The following is a 20,814-nucleotide window of genomic DNA, read 5'->3' as shown; positions in this document are numbered from 1 at the left end:
TTGGGTGTTAGATGCAACTGATGAATCACTGAATTCTTCCCCTGAAACTAGTAATACAGTATACGGTAACTAAGTTGAATTTAAATAAAAAATTTTTAAAATAAAAAAGGAATATGATATGTGACCCCATGTATCCCATCATCCAGCTTCAAATTCTCACCTGATACTGGTCTTGTTATACTATATCTCTTCCACATCTACCCTCTTCTATAACTTTGAAACAAATCTCAGACATCATATTATTTCATCCATAAATATCTTAGTATATATCTTTAAAAGATAACATTTTTTTGTTATTTATTTAATTTAATCATTTTTCTAAAGTAGCCTCCATGGTTGGACTCACAGCCCTGAGATTAAAAGAGTCATATGCTTTATCGACTGAGCCAGCCAGCACCCAAAAGATAACTCTTTTTTAAAAAAATACCATTTTACACCAGGAATATTAAATATCCTGTCAGCATTCTGTTTCCAGCTCTTTGTGTGTGTGTGTGTGTGTGTATGTGTGTGTGTGAATAATTTATCTGAATCAGGATCCAAAGTAAAGTTCACACTGTAGTAGGTTGATACATCTGTAGGTTCCTCCACTATCTTTTTTCTCCCTTACTGTTTGTTTTTGTAGCTTTAAGTTTTTACTTAAATTCCAGTTAGTTAGCATCTTACTGTTCATTTGTTAAGCCATTTTGGGGCACCTAGGTGGTTCATTCAGTTAAGTGTCTGCCTTTGGCTCAGGTCATGATCCAGGGATCGAGGCCCACATCAGGCTCCCTGCTCAGCAAGGAGTCTGCTTCTCTCTCCCTGTCAAATAAATAAATGAAATCTTAAAAAAAAAGAGAGAGAGAGAGAGAGAGATTAAAATTAAGAAAAGAAACCAGGTCATTTACCTTTTAGCCTCATGCAGTTTCCCACAGTCTGGATTTTACTGGTTGTATCTCTGTCAAGTTGTAATATGTCCCTGTCATCTGTGTTTTCTATAAGTAGATATTGGTATGTTCCTTTGATATGCTGCTGGATTCATCTTGCTAAGTAGGATATATATATGTACATATATATATTTATTTATTTATTTATCTATATATATCTATATATATATATAAAGATAAAATTAATTTTTTGAGCTTATTTTCTCTTAGGTTTTGGTATTTAGCCAGTGCTAAATTATTGATAAGCCTGGAGTAATTTGGATAATTTTAGAAGGTAAATATCTACCAGATTTTTTTTTTTTTAAGATTTTAGTTATTCATTTGACAGAGACCTAGTGAGACAGCAGACACAAGCAGGGGGAGTGGGAGAGGGAGAAGCAGGCCTCCTGCCAAGCAGGGAACCCGATGTGGGGCTCGATCCCAGGACCCTGGGACCATGACCTGAGCCGAAGTTAGACGTTTCAGCAACTGAGCCACCCAGGCGCCCCTCTACCAGATATTTCTATCAGTTTTTATAGCAAATCTAAATCTAATTGTCAGGAATAGTTGCAAGCTTATTTTATTGAAGTAATATAACTTTGATATGAAAGCCTGATAAAGGTAACAGAAACTCACCAATTATATATAAAAATCCAAAATATAGCGATCAGACTATATTTTGACCATTTGAAGAATACATGATGAAGTTGGGTTTGTTATTGCTTAAATATTCCTCTAGCGGTGCCTGGTTGGCTCTGTTGGTTGAGTGTCTGCCTCTTGGTTTTGCTTGGATATGGTCTTGGGGTTGTGGGATTGGGCCCTGCATCAGGCTCTGTGTGTGGTGCCAAGTCTGCTTGAGTTTCTCTCTTTCCCTCTCCTGGTCCCTCCCCCTGCTTGTGCACGTGCTCTCTCTCTCTCTCTCAAATAAATAAAATCCTAAAAAAATATGTATATATTGCTTTAAACCATCCACTTCTTTTCATCACCATTGCCATGACTCTAATAGAGGCCACCACCTTTTGGTCTCCCTGCCTCCAGAGTGTTCCCTTCAAATTCCTTCTTCATGCTTCAGTTCTTTTTCAAATATACACATGGTCATGACATTCTCATTCAAGTCTGTAGTGAGCAACAGCTGTGGATACCTGGAGGCCATCTACTTACGTTTGAAGTGCCATCTGGTAGGAGAGATTGATAATAATGAAATGAAGGGTGTATAAAATATATATATATGTATATATATATGTAGTTAAATCGACACAAAGTGTATGTTCATAATTCTGTATTAATATATATTAATTAAACCCAAGAGAAGTGATGTGAAGGAAAGAAGTCATGACTGTAGAGAAAAGTATAACAGAAATCTAATCTATGCTAAAGATGAAGGAAGTGTCTCTTGATGAAGTGGTTTGAGATGAGAGCAAAAAACGAGCTCTAGCTGAGGGCAGAGTGAGAGAAGGCCATGCCAGTCAGTGAGCGGCACGTACAAAGGCTTTGTGGCAAGAGAGAGCATGGTGCAAACCAGGAGCCGAAAGCAAGCAGAATGGCTGGAGAGCAGATTATCTCAGTGATGAGATGAGCTGGAGAGAGACTGGCAAGGCCAGCTCACACAGAGCCTTGTAAGCTGTGTGCGAAAGGTTTTATTTTGGGGCTAAGGTTCTTGGAAAGTTATGGAAAGGTTTTATTTATTTATTTATTTATTTATTTTTAAAGATTTTATTTATTTATTTGACAGACAAATCACAAGTAGGCAGAGCAGCAGGCAGAGAAGGGGAAGCAGGCTCCCTGCTGAGCAGAAAGCCCGATGTGGGGCTCGATCCCAGGACCCTGAGATCATGACCTAAGCCGAAGGCAGAGGCTTAACCTGAGCCACCCAGGGGCCCCTATTGAAAGGTTTTAATCAGAGTCAACAGTAGGTGAAAGACCTCTTAGGTTCTTAGATAATAATTATATTAAAAAATAGTTACAGGCATAATTTTTTCACTGGGCAAAGATAATTGTTTAGGTAAGTATATGTTTCTGAAAACAGATCATCTTTTGTTGTGCCACATATTATTGTGTTTAATCTAAATTCTGATCATGTCATTTGCTCCTTGAAGATATGGTTTGTGGTAAGGACACTGCATTTTAATTAAAGAACTAGATGGAAAATGAAAACCCTGCAATCATAAAAAGCCTCAGTAATGATGCAGTGAAAGATTAAGGAAAATATTTACATAGGAATTGATATCTTATCTTTCTCAAGTTATTCAGTAATGAAAACCCGTTGACGAACGGAAATCGTTTTATCGAAATGATTATTGGGGGAAAGCTTTTTAAGTAGCTTGTCATTTGAAGGGCTTCTGAATTCATTTTTTTCTAACTTGTTTCTATTTCTTTGCCTTCATAGGAGAGTAGTTATTTTGATGGAGTTAGACATTTTGAAATCAGCTGAAGCCGTTGGATTAAAGATTGGCAATCCTGTGCCCTATAATGAAGGTAAAATTCTTTTTTATAGGTTGTAGCTCTCAGTTCAATACCTCTTTATAGATCCAGAATTCTACCTTTTGGGTTCAGTTTGATTTGTTGGTCTTACTAAGACTAGTGATTTGGGGGTTTAGGAACCAGGTTAATCTTTCAGGATTTTCAGTGCTAAAGAAATTATGGTAGGACTCCAGAGGAAAACCCTCTCCTCTGTTTTTCTCTGTGTACAGCTTCTTTCATCCTTTCGGCTTGTCTGTCACCACAAGTGTGGGGTTTGTCCCACATTAAGCATTTCTCTCATTTTCCACGGACACCGCTGGTGGTCCTACCATTCAGTTTAGTTATGATACTCTCTATCTGAATTTAGCATCAGGTTCCACAGGTAAAGACTGAGGCCCACAGGGCTGCCTCCACACCCCTCTGTTACCCCCAAACCCCAGTTCAGATGCCAGTCAAAAGTCCTAGGTAGTTATTTGTGCTTCTGGCCAAATGGCTGTAAATTGGAGTTTCCCACAACCCCCTCCTCAGGTTCAATTAGATTAATGAGCGAGAGTGGCTCAGAGAACTCAGAGAGCTGCCAGGTAGAAGGGGTGTACTGAGCAAGGCATGTGGGAAGGGGTGCAGAGTTTCTGTACTCTCTCGGGGTACACTGTCCTTCCAGCACTGCCATGTCTTCACCAACAGAAGCTCCCAAGCCCCATTCTTTTGGCTATTAAAGAGGCCTCCTTAGTTAGACATGATTTTAATAATCATTGGTCATTGGTGATTGGTTCAACCTCTAATCCCCTCCTCTCTCCTCAGAGGTGGGGGGTGGGTGCTGAAAGTTCGAACTCTAATCACATGGTTTGTTCCCCTGGCAACCATCCCCATCCTTAGGGGCTTTCCAGAAGTCACTTCACTGACACTCAGATGTGATTGAAATGGGTTTCCTATAAATAAGCTGCCTGTATTCCTCTTATCACTTTGGAAATTATAAGGGCTTCAAGAGCTCTTTGCCAGGAACCGTGGATGAAGGCCAAAAAATACTTGTTATATCACAATATCACAAGCTCGCATTGGGAAAAGAGTAAAAGTTAGAGACTGTAATGGAAAAATATCCCATTTATAATAGATTAAAAATAAATACATAGGGGCACCTGGCTGGCTCAATCAGAGGAATGCGTGAATTTGATCTCGGGGTCATGAGTTTGAGGCCCACTTTGGGTCTAGTAGAGATTACTTAAATAAATAAAACTTGAAAAAAAGCAAATATATAGAGGAATGTTAATGAGAAATGTGCTTTCTTAAATGCACGTTTTTGTATGTATGTATTTATTTATTTATTTATGTTTTTTGAAATTGTAAAGCAAGGGGCACCTGGCTGGCTCAGTCAGCAGAACATGTGACTCTTGGTCTCAGGGTCATAAGTTTGAGTTCCATGTTGGGGGTAGAGTTTACTTAATTGAGGGAAAAAAAAAATCTTGGGAAAAAAATATATAAAGCAAATGCTCCTGGCTGGCTCAGGCAGTAGGATATGCAGCCCTTGATCTTGAGGTTGTGAGTTTGAGCCCCACACTGGGTATAGAGATTACTTAAAAATAAAATCTTTAAAAAACTAATAAAAAAATGTAAAGCATATTATCTTTTTTTGATAGCACTCAGCACACCAGTAGTCGTTAGAATAATTTCTGTGTTTATTGCCAGGCCATGAGTAAACTCCATGAAGGTGGAGACCATTATTTGTTTATTCTTTGCTATGTCCCTGGTGCCTAACTTTTATTTTTATTTATTTTATATTTTTATTAAATAAAGCGCAACAACAGTGGCCATCCGCCTCTTTGTTTGCACCTCTGTGATCAAAAGCAGCTTTAAGAGCACAGATCCCCAATATTTGGAGGGCAGGGTCCATTTTGCCGGCCTTTTCCCCAGTGTGCGAGCAAGCTGCTCTAGGAACAGGTGCACTGCAGCCTGCCATTTAGCTGCGGCTCCAGGGGTGGGTAGTCGTTACTGCGCTAAGAGCTGGAATTGATCACAGTTTACCATCCAGATCTTCTCCTGGGAGTTGCAAGCCTTTCGTAGACTCTCAGATTCTAAAGTAGTTCTATCAGACAGGTTCTGCCAGTGCAGTTATACTCTAGATTGAGAGGTAGATTCCTGGTACTTCTTATCCCGCCATCTTCTCAGAATCCTCTCTCAGCAGTGATTATCTGTTGACTGAGTTTTATTTTATTTTATTTTTTTAAAGATTTTATTTATTTATTTGACAGAGAGAGAGAGATCACAAGTAGGCAGGCAGAGAGAGAGAGGAAGGGAAGCAGGCTCCCTGCCGAGCCAGAAAGCCTGATGAGGGGCTCGATCCTAGGACCCTGGGATCATGACCTGACCCGAAGGCAGAGACTTTAACCCACTGAGCCACCCAGGCGCCCCAAAGTTTTATTTTCTTGTGAAAATATACAAAAAGGCCCAATAAAATGAGAACAATTTAATTACTTTAAATAAGAGACAGTGATCGTTCAAGAGAAAGGCAAAGAATCCTGTGAAAGGAGATGGCTTATCTGCCCCCCACCAAGCCTAATAAAAATAAAATTAAAAAATAAATAAATAAAAATAAAAAGAGGCACCTGGCTGTCTCAGTCAATAGAGCATATGATTCTTGATCTCACAGTCATGAGTTTAAGCCCCATGTTGGGTGTAGAGCCCACTTAAAAAAACAACAACTAGATCCTCACTGTTACCAAAATAAATTCCAGATTAAAAAAAAATTTTATTTATTTATTTGACAGAGAAAGAGAAAGGACACACAAGCAGGGCAAGCAGCAGAGGGAGAAGGAAGAAGCAGGCTCTCTGCTGAGCAGGGAGCCTGATGTAGGGTTCAATCTCAGGACCCTGGGATCATGACCTGAGCGGAAGGCAGACGCTTAACCGACTGAACACCCAGGTGCCCACCAGAGTGTTTTTTTTAAGGTAGAAAAAGAGGGACACCTGGGTGGCTCAGTTGGTTAAGCATCTGATTTCAATTCCAGTCATGATCTTGGGGTGCTAGGGTGGAGCCCTGCATCAGGCTCCCCACTCAGCAGGGAGTTTGCTTGTCCCCCTTCACCTTCTTGTGCTTTCTCTGTCTCTGTCTCAAATAAATAAATAAAAGTTAGAAAATGAAACCATCTAAAATAATAAAGACAATGGGGCTGCGTATGGATTGGGATAATTCACAATGAATGTTTGAATACAGTGAAATAAAAAAAAGTTTTGCGTGGTAAAAATAAAAAGGTATGTGAACTTAAATAGGTTAAAATGTTAAAAAAGATAGGATTGATAGGGTCTCCTGGCTGGCTCAGTCAGTAGAGCATGTGACTGGATCCATGGAGGTGAGTTTGGGCCACACTGGGGGTAGAATTTACTTTAAAAAAAAAAAAAAGAGGCGCCTGGGTGGCTCAGTGGGTTAAAGCCTCTGTTTTCAGCTCAGGTCATGATCCCAGGGTCCTGGGATCAAGGCCCACATCAGGCTCTCTGATCAGCAGGGAGCCTGCTTCCCCCTCTCTATCTGCCTGCCTATCTGCCTACTTGTGATCTGTCAAATAAATAAATAAAATCTTAAAAAAAAAAAAAAAAGAAAAGATGGGACTGACAAAAGATTAATATCTTTAATATTTACTGAATTTTTTATAAGAGGAAATTATTTTTTTATACTCGTTGGTATTGGTGTTGAAATTATTTTTTCCAAGGAAAAATACTCCAGTAGGAAAGCAAGCAGGCATCAGTCATTTGATGAGAAGAGGGTGTTCTCTGTGGAGAAAACAAATGGCCAGTACATAACAAAAAAAAAAATACTTAGTTTTTTTTTTTTTTTGTAAGATTTTATTTATTTTTTTGACAGATAGAGAGGGAACACAAGTAGAGGGAGTGGGAGAAGAAGAAGCAGGCTTCCCACGAGCAGGGAGCCCTGAGCAGGACTCGATTCCAGGACTCTGGGATCAAGACCTGAGCTGAAGGGAGATGCTTAACGAATGAGCCATCCAGGTGCCCCCCAAAAATATTTAGCTTTATTAGTCATTATTTCTTGTACCTGTTTTTAGGGAGATAACATTGTCTTTTTCCATTAAGTGTTTTGTTGGCTGTGGGTTTTCTGCATATTCTTTTTATCAGTATGAAGAAGTTTATTTTCAATTCCTAGTTTGCTGAGGGTTTTTATCAGGAATAGATGGTAAATTTAGTCAAATGTTTTTTTCTGTGTCTATTGATGATCATACAGTTTTTCCTTTTTTATTGGTTAATGTGAGTTATATTCAGTGATTTTTGAATGCTAAACAAATTTGTAGTTTCTGGGGTAAGTTTTATCATCATGATCTATTTATACTTTTTATATATTGTTGGATTTCATTTGCTGAACTCTCTTGATTTAACCATTTAATTTGATTTGATTTAATTGGAAATTTTTATGTCTGTATTATGAAGGATATCAGACTGTAATTTTCTTACAATACCCTTGTCTAATTTTGGTGTCATAGTAATCCTGCCTCATAGAATGAGTTAGAAAGTATTCCCTCGGGACACCTGGGTGGCTCAGTTGGTTGGGCGGCTGCCTTCGGCTCAGGTCATGATCCTGGAATCCCCGGATCGAGTCCTGCATCAGGATCCATGCTCAGTGGGGAGTCTGCTTCTCCCTCTGACCCTCCCCCCTCTTAAGCTCTCTCTGTCTCAAATAAATAAATAAAATCTTTTTTAAAAAGTGTTCCCTCTTAAATTTTCTAAAATAGTTTATGTAGAATTATTACTTTTTACTTAAAATGTTTAGTAGAGTTTCCCAATGAAGCTATCTGGGGCTGATATATTTTTTTAGAAACGTTTTCCACTACAAATGCAGGGGTTTTTTTAGCAGATATATGTAGGGTTATCCAGATAATCTGTTTCTTTTTGAGTGAGTTGTAGTAGATTTTGTTTTAAGGGATTCAACCATGTCACATAAGTTCTTGGATTTATTGGCTTGCATAAATGTAAACAGGCTAAGGGTGCTTGGCTGGCTCAGTTGGTAGAATACGTGACTCTTGATCTCAGGGTTGTAAAATCAAGTCCTATATTGGGCAAAGAGATTACTTAAAAATAAATTTTTTTTAAGATTGTATTAATTTATTTGACAGAGAGAGGGATGACAAGTAGGCAGAGAGGCAGGCAGGGGTGAGGGAGGAAGCAGTCTCCCTGCTGAGCAGAGAATCCGACACGGTGCTTGATCCCAGGACCTTGAGATCATGATCTGAGCCAAAGGCAGAGGCTTAACCCCCTGAGCCACCAGGCGCCCCTTAAAAATAAAATTTTAAAAAAATAAATAAAAGTAAATCATCTGAAAAACCCCAATTAAGTGGCAGAAATTATCATATTGGATAATGTGAATAAAGTAGTCCATTATTAGCCTTTTAGTGTCTGTAGAATCTGTGATGATGTCACTTCTCTCATACCTGATGTTGATAATTTGTGTTCCTTTTTTTTTTTTTTCTTTAGCAGTCTAGCTAAATGATTTATCAGTCTTATGGATCTTTTCACAGAACCAGCTTTTTGTTTCATTGGGGTTTTTTTTTCCCCTCTTTTTATATTATCTATACTGTTGATTTTTTTATGCCTTGATCTGTAATGTTTACTTACCTCTCTTTACCTTGCATTTTATTGTGTTCTTTCTTTCCATTGCTATATGTGAATGCTGGGCTCATTGATTTGAGACCTTTCTTCTTTTCTAAAATTAAGAGTTGTTTAGTGTTAAAAATTTACCCCTAAGCACTGCTTTAACAGCGTCAAGCAAGTTCTGGTGTTACAGGTTTTATTCTGTTCAAATACTTTCTAATTTCCCTTTTAATTTCTTCTTTAACATTATATTACTTTTATGTATATTTGGTTTCAAGTATTTAAAGATTTTTCCAGAGATCTTTCTATTATTGATATATAATTTAGTTCGACTATGGGTAAGTACCATATGTTATGTGACCTGAATTCTGTTATTTTATTGTTCCAAGTTGTGATCTCTTGTGGTAAATTTTGTATGTACTTGAGAAGAATTTGTTTCTGTTGTTGGACACAGTGTCCTATAAAATAAATAAATGTCAGTTAAGTCAAGTTGATTGATTGTAGTTGTTCAAGTACTGATTTTCTATTGACTTGTTCTATCAGTTATTGAAAGGGATTTGGAATCTCTGACTATAACTGTGGATTTCTCTATTTTTTTTCCTTGAGGTTGTATTAGGTTTTGCTTCATGTATTCTGAAACTCTGTTAGTAAGTGCATTAAACATTTAGGATTATTATGTTTTTTTATGAACTGACTTCTTTATCATTATGAAATGACGTTATCATTAACAAAATTCTGTGCTTTGAAATCTTTGTCTGCTATTAATATAAGCACTTTGTTTTTGATAATAAAAATCCTAGAGAATCAGGTTTGAAAAAGTATATACATATAACTTTTTTAATTTTTATTTTAATTAGTTTAATTAATTTTTTAATTTATTTCTTTTAATTAGTTTAGCTTGGTATATCTCTTTTCATCCTTTAACTGTTCACCTATATTAACTGTATTTCTTATAAGCAGAGTATAAGTGGGTTTTGCTCTTTTATCCAGTTTGATAATTTCTACATTTTAACTGGGTGTTTAGACCATTTATATTTAATATAGTTATTGGTATGGTTAGTTTAAGTCTGACATCTTGCTATTTGTTTTTTATTTATCCCCCTTTTCTGCCTTCTTTTGGGTTGAATATTTTTTGTGATTGCTTTTATTTCCTTTGTGGACTTATTTACTGTTGTCTGTATTTTGCTCTTTTTAGTGGTTTGTTTAAGGCTTATAATATGCACTTTAACTTATCAGGGTCTGTCTTTGAGTGATGCTATACCACTTCACATACAGTGTAAGAATCTTACTTTTTTCTCTTCCCTCCCAGGTCTTGTGCTATGCTTGTCACACATCTTACCTATGTTATAAGCCTCTTGGTACATTGTTATTGTTTTAGTTTAATTAGTTATCTTTTAAAGAGATTTACTTAATAATATCTTATATATTTACTTATGTAGTTGCCATTTCTGTTGTATGGATTGATATCTTCCACTGTTATTTAGCCTTTCTTGTAGTGGAGATCTGCAAGTGATGAATTCTTTCAGCTTTTGTAGGTCTGAAAAATATTTCACCTTTGACTCTGAAAGACATTTTTGCTAGGCATAGAATTCCAGGTAGATTTATCCTCCCTCCCTCCTTCCCTCCCTCCCTCCCTTTCTTTCTTTCTTCCTTAGGTTGGTTTATTTATTTTAGAGGGATGGGGACAGAGGGAGAGAGAGTCCTGAAGCAGATTCCCTGCTGACTGCGGAGCCCAATGAGGGGCTCAGTCCCAGGACCCTGAGATTATGACCTGAGTCAATCAAAAGGCAGCACTTAACTGGCTGCTTAACCAACTGAGTCACCCAGGTGCCCTAGATTTTTCTTTCTGTGTATTTTGAAGATGTCCTCTTGCTTTCATGTTACCCCACGAGAAGTCTGTGATCATCTCTATCTTTGTCTCTGTTCTTAACATGACTTTTTCGCTGACCATTTTACAATTTTCTGTCATTAGTTTTGAGCAGTTTGATTGTGATATACCTTGGTGTCATTTTCTTTGTGTCTTTTGTCTTGATGTTCATGGAACTTCTAGGATCTCTACATGTATAATTTTCATCAAATTTGGAAGATTTTTGGCCATTATTTCTTAAATGTCTTCCCCATCCTTTGAGTCTCCAATTTTCTATATATATGCTGCTTGAAGTTGGCTTATAGTTCATGGGTGCTGGGTTTTTGTTTGTTTGTTTTGTTTTTTTCTTCTTTTTCATTTTGCATAGTTTTATTGCTGGGCATTCAGATTCACTGATCCCTTTACTAATCTTGTTTCATCTGCTATTAATCCTGTTTGGTATGTTCTTTTTCCTCAGTCATTGTAATTTTCAGTTAATTTTTAAAAATTTTTAATTCCAGTATAGTTCACCTACAATGTTTTATTAGTTTCAGGTGTATAATATAGTGATTCAGCAATTCTGTACATTTTTCAGTGCTTATCATGATAAGTGTACTCTTAGTCCCCATTACCTATTTCCCCCACCCACCCACCCACCTCCCTTGTGGTAATCGTCAGTTTGTTCTCCATAGTTAAGAGTCTGTTTTTTGGTTTGTCCCTTTTTTTCTTTATTCATGTGTTTTGTTTCCTAAATTCCCCATATGAGTGACATCCTATGATATGATACTTGCCTATCTCTGACTAATTTCACTTAGCATTAGATTTTCTAACTCAATCCATGTTGTTGCAGATGGTAAGATTTTTGTGTGTAGCTGAATAATGCCAAATTTTCTTTCTTTCTTTTTTTTTTTTTTAAGATTTTTATTTCTTTATTTGAGAGAAAGAAACAAAGAGCGCAAGCAGAGGGAGGAGAGGGAGAAGCAGACTCCCTGCTGAGCTGGGAGCCTGACGTGGGGCTCGATCCCAGGACCTGGAGATCATGACCTAAGCCAAAGGCAGATGTTTAGCCATCTAAGCCACCCAGGTGCCCAGTGCCACATTTTCTTTATCCATTCCTCTATCAGTGGAGACTTGGATTGCTTCCATAATTTGACTTTTGTAAATAATGCTACACTAAGCATCGGCATGCATATATCTTTTCAAATTAGTATTTTCTTGGAGTAAATATCCAGTAGTGGAATTACTGGATCATATGGTATCTCTATTCTTTCTTTTTTCCTTTTCTATGTGTGAACATTTGTATTAATGGAAACTTTAATCTGATAAAGTCTGCCCCCAATCAGACTGTTGATTATTTCTACTTGTAATTAGTTAAATCAAAGAAAAAAATGTAAATTAACTTCAAAAAATTTTAAATTAACTTCAAGTATATACCATCAAAAATAAATACTCACTTGGGCGCCTGGGTGGCTCAGTGGGTTAAGCCGCTGCCTTCGGCTCAGGTCATGATCTCAGGGTCCTGGGATCGAGTCCCGCATCAGGCTCTCTGCTCAGTCAGAAGCCGCTTCCTCCTCTCTCTCTCTGCCTGCCTCTCTGCCTACTTGTGATCTCTCTCTGTCAAATAAATAAATAAAATCTTTAATAAATAAATAAATAAATAAATACTCACTTAATGTGGTCTTATCTGTTTTATGATATCAAAAGGTTTTCTCTTTCCCAAATAAAGATTCTAAGATAAATTCAAGAATCCTTTGAATGAGAAAAGATGACACCTTCTAAAACAGTGAGTTTACAAAACAATGCAGGGGATCACTAGGCACACTTACTGTAAGAGAAAAGTATATCCAGTGAAAAGGAAATTTAAAACATGACCTTAAACTTTTATGAAAAATTTTAACAAGGGGCGCCTGGGTGGCTCAGTGGGTTAAAGCTTCTGCCTTCGGCTCAGGTCATGATCCCAGAGTCCTGGGATGGAGCCCCACATCGGGCTCTCTGCTCAGTGGGGAGCCTGCTTCTTCCTCTCTCTCTCTCTCTGCCTGCCTCTCAGCCTACTTGTGATCTCTGTCTGTCAAATAAATAAATAAAATCTTTAAAAAAAAAAATTTTAGGGCGCCTGGGTGGCTCAGTGGGTTAAGTCGCTGCCTTCGGCTCAGGTCATGATCTCAGGGTCCTGGGATCGAGTCCCGCATCGGGCTCTCTGCTCGGCAGGGAGCCTGCTTCCTCCTCTCTCTCTCTCTCTGCCTGCCTCTCCATGTACTTGTGATTTCTCTCTGTCAAATAAATAAATAAAATCTTTAAAAAAAAAAAATTTAAAAAAAAAAAAATTTAACAAAACCTTTCGTTCATTTACTTTTAGCTGTTCCATAAATACTAGAAGATAAATTGAACATTTTTGTATTGAAACTTAGAAAAATGTCTTTTTCCATAAAGTAAATATCCATCTTTCCCTTTGGCTCCTTCTAATCCTTCTTCACTGTGCTGTTCTTCCAGATTTTTGGTTAGGCAGGTGGTTTCCAAGCTGACTGGGTTTTCCAGATAGCTTCCTGCACGGGGTTTTCCAGTCACTGGACCTATGATTTATCCAACTTTGAAAATGACTTTGGCCCATTCATGTTTCATGTGCTTTATTCATGAGACAGGTAGAGCTTTGAGAAGCCCAGCATCCCCAACTATGCACAGCTGAAGAGCATCATGAACAAAGTAGGCTTTTCACCTTTTAAAATAATTATTAATTTAATAAGTAATAAAATAATAATTAACAATAATTTATAGTAATAATAATTATTTAAAATAATTAATAAATAGAGATCCAGAATAAGCCTGATCACTCTCACTTTAGCTGTTTTTTTGCATTGCCCTTCCAGTCACCTTCCACATGATCCATTTGGCAAGGGCAGACCAATGAACTACTGACATTATGTGGCTTCGGTCACCTCCTAGCTCTCCTTTCCCTGTGTATGTCCTGGTGGTTCATTTTTTGAGGAACCTCCATGCTGTTGTCCATAGTGGCTGCACCAGTTGCCTTCCCACCAACAGTGCACAAGGGTTCCTTTTTCTCTACATTCTCGCCGACACTTGTTTCTTGTGTTTTTATTTTAGCCATTCTGACTGGTGTGAAGTTGTACCTCATTATAGTTACAATTTGCATTTCCTGAATGACAAGTGATGTTGAATATCCTTTTGTGTGTTTCTGGTCTCTGTATCTCTTCTTTTTTTTCTTTTTTTTTTTTTTAAAGATTTTATTTATTTATTTGACAGAGAGAAATCACAAGTAGTCGGAGAGGCAGGCAGAGAGAGAGAGAGGGAAGCAGGCTCCCTGCTGAGCAGAGAGCCCGATGTGGGACTCAATCCCAGGACCTTGAGATCATGACCTGAGCCGAAGGCAGCGGCTTAACCCACTGAGCCACCCAGGCGCCCCTGTATCTCTTCTTTGAAAAAATGTCTGTTCATGTCTTCTGACCATTTTAAATTGGATTATTTGTTTTTTGTTATTAATTTTTTTAACTAAATCTGAAGAGATGATGGTAATCAATGAATATTTGGAAAAGAATTTCTGACACAGGGGTGGCTGGATGGCTCAGTCATTAAGTATCTGCCTTTGGCTCAGGTTATGATCCCAGGGTCCTGGGATTGAGCCCTGCGTTGGGCTCCCTGCTCAGTGGGGAGCCTGCTTCTCCCTCTTCACTCCCTTCGCTTGTATTCTCACGGTCTCTTTCTCTATCAAATTAAATATATAAAATCTTTAAAAAAAAAAAAAACAAAAAAAAAACAAAAACAGGGCGCCCGGGTGGCTCAGTGGGTTAAAGCCTCTGCCTTCGGCTCGGGTCATGATCCCAGAGTCCTGGGATCGAGCCCCACGTCGGGCTCTTGCTCTGCCTGCTTCCTCCCCCCTCTCTCTCTGCCTGCCTCTCTGCCTATTTGTGATTTCTCTCTCTCTGTCAAATAAATAAAATCTTTAAAAACAAACAAAAACAAACAGTTACAGGGTGTTCTGTTGTGTGACTGGTCCATAATTTAACTAGCCTCGGGTTGATGACCCTTGGGTGGTTTGCTATAACAATCAAAACAGTACTGTAGGGAATAGCTTTATATATGTGCAGGTGTGTGGGCTGAGGTGGTTTGACTGCCAGAAGTAAGGTTGTTGGATCAACAGATAGATGCAACAGTGGTAGGTGGATATGGTTGGATTCCCCTCTGTAGCATGGTGACATTCTGCACTCCCACCCGAGTGCCTGAAAATACTGGCTTCTTCACAGCTGTGCCAACAAGAATATGTTATTAATCTTTGGAATTTTTACCAATCTCATAGGTGAAAACTGGGATCTCAGTGTAGTGTTTCATTTGTCTTATGAGCAATGTTTTAAGTTGTTTGAGAGTTTTTTATTCTCTGTGAACTGTTGTATTCTCCATTTTTATTTTGAGTTGTCTTTTTCGTCTCCATCTTTGAGAGTTCTCTAAAGAGTAGGGACATTAGTAGTCCTTTGTCTCTGAGTTGTGAAGGCTTTTTTACATTGCTTATGGTGGCCTCTTGCTATGCAGCAGTTTTTTTGTTGCTGTTTTTTTGAAGTTGGATTTTCCAATCTTTTTTTTTTTTTTTTTTTAATGATTTTGGAGTTTTGAGCCATTATTAGGAAGGTCTTCCTTACTCTGAAGTTGTTAGGGCATTCACCCATGTTTTATTCTAGTACTTACATGATTTCACTTTTATATTTAAATCTCCTGTGTCACTTCTGTCTTATAATTGGTTTCTCGGTTTGTGGTGTTTTGCACTTCACTTGTCACATCATTTGGAATTTGTGGGTTTTCTCTGCCCCCTCAATTCACTGAACATGTCAGCTCTATGTGGGACATTTGTGTCTAGAGTGGATATTCATTCTTATTGCTCTATATGATTTTTAGAAGTGGGAAAACTTGGTCATCATTCTTCCTCCAGAAATGGAACCTTTTGGATTTTAATGTTTATGTACACAAAACATAGTAATTTGATGCTTAAATTGGAGAGGGAAAGCTGGACCTATTTAGGTAAAATTCTAAAATCTTAAGTTAGAACATTACATTTGTTTTGCTGTAATAAATTTTTGTACAGGGGGCACATTGTTATCTTCTCAGCCTTCAGGACAAAGCAATGGTTAACATCTCTGAAATCTTTGGATGCAGTAGGGTTGAGAGAGAGATGATTGTGCTCAACTTTATCACCTTTGGCCAGATTTCTGATGTTTTTTATGTTGTATTTGAGTGGTTGCTTTGGACATTCTGTGTTTCAGGTGCAAAAGTATTTGAGATAAAGTTGGAATTAAAAGGGTTGAAGGTAATTATCGCTTGGGGTCAGAACCATAGAACCAGGGAAGAAAACTCCTTTGTCCCCATACTCCATTCCACTCACTCTGCCCTTTCTTCAGGGTCTGTTAAAGTGCAGAGGGATGAGAGAAGATTTTACTGTTCAGGATTATTTGCTATTGAATTTCATTGTAACCAGATCAATAACACTTTGTTACTTGGGTCATCATGGATATAGCTTTGTTACAGTGGCTATTACCTTATGGTGTATTTCACAGAAATGGTTTCTAATTGTCTATTGTGAAGGCAAAGAAACTGTTATTAGTGAGGAGAGAAGTAAAGTTAGATTTGTATCCTCCCAGCACTTAACCCAGAACCTGTGACATATCAGGTGAGTGGTAAAATTGGCTAAACCCAGCCCTGGAAATAGGCAGAGGAATTCCAAAATGTGCACTGAAATTATTTGGCAGAGTACCACGTTAAATGCAGATACTTACAGAATTTTCCAAATGTGAGAAATAAAACTTCAAAACACACTTCATGTTTCATATGATACTGGACTAGATGATTTTAAACTTCTGTATCTACCACTATATGTTTTTGTCATTATGTATAGCATTGCTCTGTGTCTATACTATTTCCAGCAATATTTTACTTAGACGTTAATTCTCAAGCAATATTTAGTTTAAAGTATTTTTCATTATTGAAAGGTGTTAGTTGGAATTTTTTTCAGCCTGATTTTGATCCCTTTCTGCCAAGGGGGATTTTTTTTTTTAATTTTATCAAATGATTTTTTTCCCCCAGAGGGGATTTTTAATTATTGAGCATTTATTTATTTATTTGTTTGTTTATTTTTTTAGTTGTTGTTGAGAAAGTACTTGCTTGTAAGAAATTAAGTTTTTGTTACTCTGTATACCACATATCTGTTAGCTAATTTTTCTCAGCTGGTGGCTCACTTACCATGTTTTATATATATGTGTGCATGTGTGTGTGTAATTTTTTGAAAGATTTTATTTGAGAGAGAGTGCACACGAGCAGGAGAGCACAAACAGAGCAGCAGAGGGAGAGGGAGAAGCAGACTTCCCACTGAGCAAGGAGCTTAATGTGGGGCTTGATCTCAGGACACTGAGATCATAACCCAAGCCAATGGCACCCAGCTTAACCAACTAAGACACCCAGGAGCCCATATATATATATATATTTTTTTTAATTAAAAATATACATTTTTTAATTTTTTAGAAGATTATATTTATTTGTCAGTGAGATGGAGTTAGTGTGAGCACAAGCAGGGAGAGTGGCAGGCAGAGGGAGAAAGCAGGCTCCCCAGTGAGCAGGTGAGCAGGGACTTGGGACTCGACTCCAGGACCCTGGGATCATGACCCAAGCTGAAGGCGGATGCTTAACCAACTGAGCCACCCAGGTGTCCCTATATTTTGAAATTTCTTTGAAGTGATCTCTACACCCCAATATGGGGATTGAGCTCACAACTCTGAGATCAAGAGTGGCATGCTCCGCTGACTGAGCCAGCCTCACTTAACCATTATACTGATAGTAGAAATGGTAAGTGCGACTGCAAATAACTTGAGAAGCCAGAGTATGCTTTTTTCCCCCAAAGAATATTTATTTATTTGTTTGAAAAAGCACAATGAGGGGCAGAAGGAGAAGGGAAGCAGACGCCGCACTGAGTGGGGAGCCTGATGCAGAGCTCCATCTCACCAACCTGAGATCATGACCCTAGCTGAAATAGTCATACACTCAACCGACTCAGCTACCCAGGCGCCCTTAGAGTCTGCTTTTAAATGTCCTATTTCCCCCTGGTTCGGAGACATAGAGCAAAAGAGTCTTAAAATTATCACCTTGATTCATTTTACTTGAAATGGTTTCATTTGCAGGTGGCACAAATCAGATTAGCATTAGTTGATTCTCTGCATTGCTGCTTTGGGGTATAATTTTAGTTTTTAGAAAGATTTTCATTTCGCTGTAGACTAATTTCAGGTTTTGTGATCAGCAGCTGTGTTGCAGTGCATTAAATTGAAAGGCAATTGTTGCTATTTAGAATGCACTAGGACTTCCGTTGTCCATTTGGTTTCAGTGCTATCTCTTACCTCCTGTGTCAGCTTTGCAGGTGTGGTCCAATAGCAGGAGTTAAGGATTGCTCTAATAAATGAATGACTTAGTAACTTTTCCTGACTGCTGTGTATTTCCTAGTTATGTTCTGTGTAACTAGAGTTTTGTCTGCCAGAATTAGTTGCTTACAGTTAAAAATTAACTAGATGGCGGTGAACTGGATGGATCTAGTTAGACAAACCTGGTTAAGAGTAAGTTCTGGGGGCGGTGCCTGGGTGGCTCAGTCATTAAACATCTGCCTTCAGCTCAGGTCATGATCCCAGGGTTCTGGGATCAAGCCCCGCATCAGGCTCCCTGCTCGGCAGGAAGCCTGCTCCCTCTCCCACTCCCCCTGCTTGTGTTCCCTCTCTCACTGTGTCTCTGTCAAATGAATAAATAAAATCTTAAATTAAAAAAAAAAAAAAGACTAGGTTTGGAGGACACCTAGGTGGCTCAGTGGGTTAAGCCCTGCCTTTGGCTCAGGTCATGATCTCAGGGTCCTGGGATCGAGCCCCGATCGAGCTCTCTGCTCGGCGGGGAGCCTGCTTCCCCCTCTCTCTCTTTGCCTGCCTCTCTGCCTACTTGTGATCTCTGTCTGTCAAATAAATAAATATTAAACACACACAAAAAAGAAACCCAGTTTAAAAAATAAAAAAGACTAGGTTCTGCCTCCTCCAGCTGTGTATGACTTTGGGCAAGTTACTTGACCTCTTTAACCCAGTTTTCTCATCTGTGAAATGAACATAATAACACCATCTTTGTCATAGGCCTAAAGATTAAATGGGATAATCCACTTAAGCTCGTTCGTACCTGGTGCATAGTAAGTACTCAAAGATTGGTAGGTGTTATTAATATATCTGTTATAAGGCCTGATTGATTTCTTATTAAATATGCTATATCCTTCATCGAGTCTGAGAATACAATGATTGTAATAGACTGTGCTATGTATTAGACTGTATTATGTACTGCTAAGAAATTACAACACATAGATCACCTGTTGGATTTTTTTGGGACATGCATGTTGGCTTTGGGATTGATCACCTGTAGATGTGATTTCAGATGAATCCCTTGCTGGCCACCCTTTACTCTCCTCTGCTTCTCAACCTATCAGCAAGTTCAAATCAGCCATTCTTTTTAGCTACCCTGAATTGTTTTCTACCTGCTTCCTTACTAATCTACCTTAGTATAAAAAATATACATACTGTCAATTTTTTATTAAAAGAAATAAGCGTTAGGGCACCTGGGTGCTCAATCAGTTATGCGGCTGCCTTTGGCTAAGGTCGTGGTCCCAGGATTCTGGGATCGAGCCCCACATCAGGCTCCCCGCTCAGCGCAGAGCCTGCTTCTCCCTCTCCCTCCCGCTCCTGCTCTCTCTGTCTCTCTCAAATAAATAAAATCTTCTAAAAAAGAAAGAAATACACTTTAAGGATCCCTGGCTGGCTCAGTTGATAGAACACACAGCTCTTGATCTTGGGGTCCTGAGTTTGAGCCCCAAGTTGGGTCTAGTGCTTACTTTAAAAAAAGAAAAAGAAAGAAAGAAATGTGCTTTGTTGTGCTAGCAGAACTGCTCCAGCTTCTTGTGCACCATAGTTCTGTGTGGCTCAGAGTTAGTACCTGTGAACAGACGTACAAGACATTTCTTACACTTTTTACCAAAGGGAGTTACTGTTGTACTGCTTTTGTGTAAAGCTTTTCATCACTCTTGCCCCAACTTTTTTTTGTTTTCTTTTCTTTTCTATTTTTTTTTTTCCCCCGTAAATAAACAACACTTCGTTCCTAAGGAATAAACTTTCAACTGAAGTCCCTTGTCCTCACCAGAGAGCTGTAATGGAACAGGGATTTGGGCTTCAGTTCTTCGCCTCACTACAGATGAGGTTTTGCTTTAACTAGCATTAAAGCTAGCGGTTAATTGCACTTGTCCCAAATCAAAATATTCCAAAATTTTCAAAGGTTTTATTATTTTATTTTAGAGAGCACGAACAGGGAGAGGAGTGGGGTAGGGCGAAAGAGAGAGATGCAGGCTCCCCACCCAGGCACCTCCTGATGATTACCTTTAAACGATGGCTTTTTAAACACAAACTAAAAGCCTGATTGATACTCTAGGTTTTTAAAGATATTATTATTATTTTGGAGGGAGAGGCAGGGGGTGACAGAAAGAGAATCTTTTTTTTTTTTTTTTTTAAGATTTTATTTATTTGGGGCACCTGGGTGGCTCAGTGGGTTAAAGCCTCTGCCTTCAGCTCAGGTCATGATCCCAGGGTCCTGGGATCGAGCCCTGCATCAAGCCTGCTTCCCTTCCCCTCTTTGTGCCTGCCTTTCTGCCTACCTGTGATCTCTGTCGGTCAAATAAATAAATCTTTTTTTAAAAAAAGATTTTATTTATTTATTTGACAGAGAGAGAGAGAGATCATAAGTAGGCAGAGAGGCAAGCAGAGGAGGAGGGGGAAGCAGGATCCCCGCTGAGCAGAGAGCCCGATGTGGGGCTTGATCCTAGGACCCTGGGATCATGACCTGAGCAGAAGGCAGAGACTCAACCCACTGAGCCACCCAGGCGCCCCATGGAGAGAGAATCTTAGGCAGCTTCACACCCAGTGCTGACTGAGTCTGGTGGAGGGCTTCATATAATGACCTGAC

General features: G+C 38.7%; 1 protein-coding gene across 2 annotated transcripts in view; it reads left to right on the top strand.

The window, feature by feature from the left end:
* The window catches only part of RPA1 (replication protein A1), a 77,332-nt gene that overhangs the window by 29,243 nt on the left and 27,275 nt on the right, over positions 1-20,814 (top strand). For both annotated transcript variants that reach the window (XM_032320206.1, XM_032320205.1), the window contains exon 5: positions 3,289-3,377. In XM_032320206.1, the coding sequence (XP_032176097.1) occupies positions 3,289-3,377 (89 nt within the window). The remainder of the gene's footprint in view (positions 1-3,288; positions 3,378-20,814) is intronic.

The sequence above is a fragment of the Mustela erminea genome, chromosome 18 (genome assembly GCF_009829155.1).
Source record: "Mustela erminea isolate mMusErm1 chromosome 18, mMusErm1.Pri, whole genome shotgun sequence".
In the NCBI taxonomy this organism is placed as follows: Eukaryota; Metazoa; Chordata; class Mammalia; order Carnivora; family Mustelidae; genus Mustela; species Mustela erminea.
Note: the sequence above shows the minus strand (reverse complement) of the source record. Positions and strands in the feature narration are given on the sequence as shown.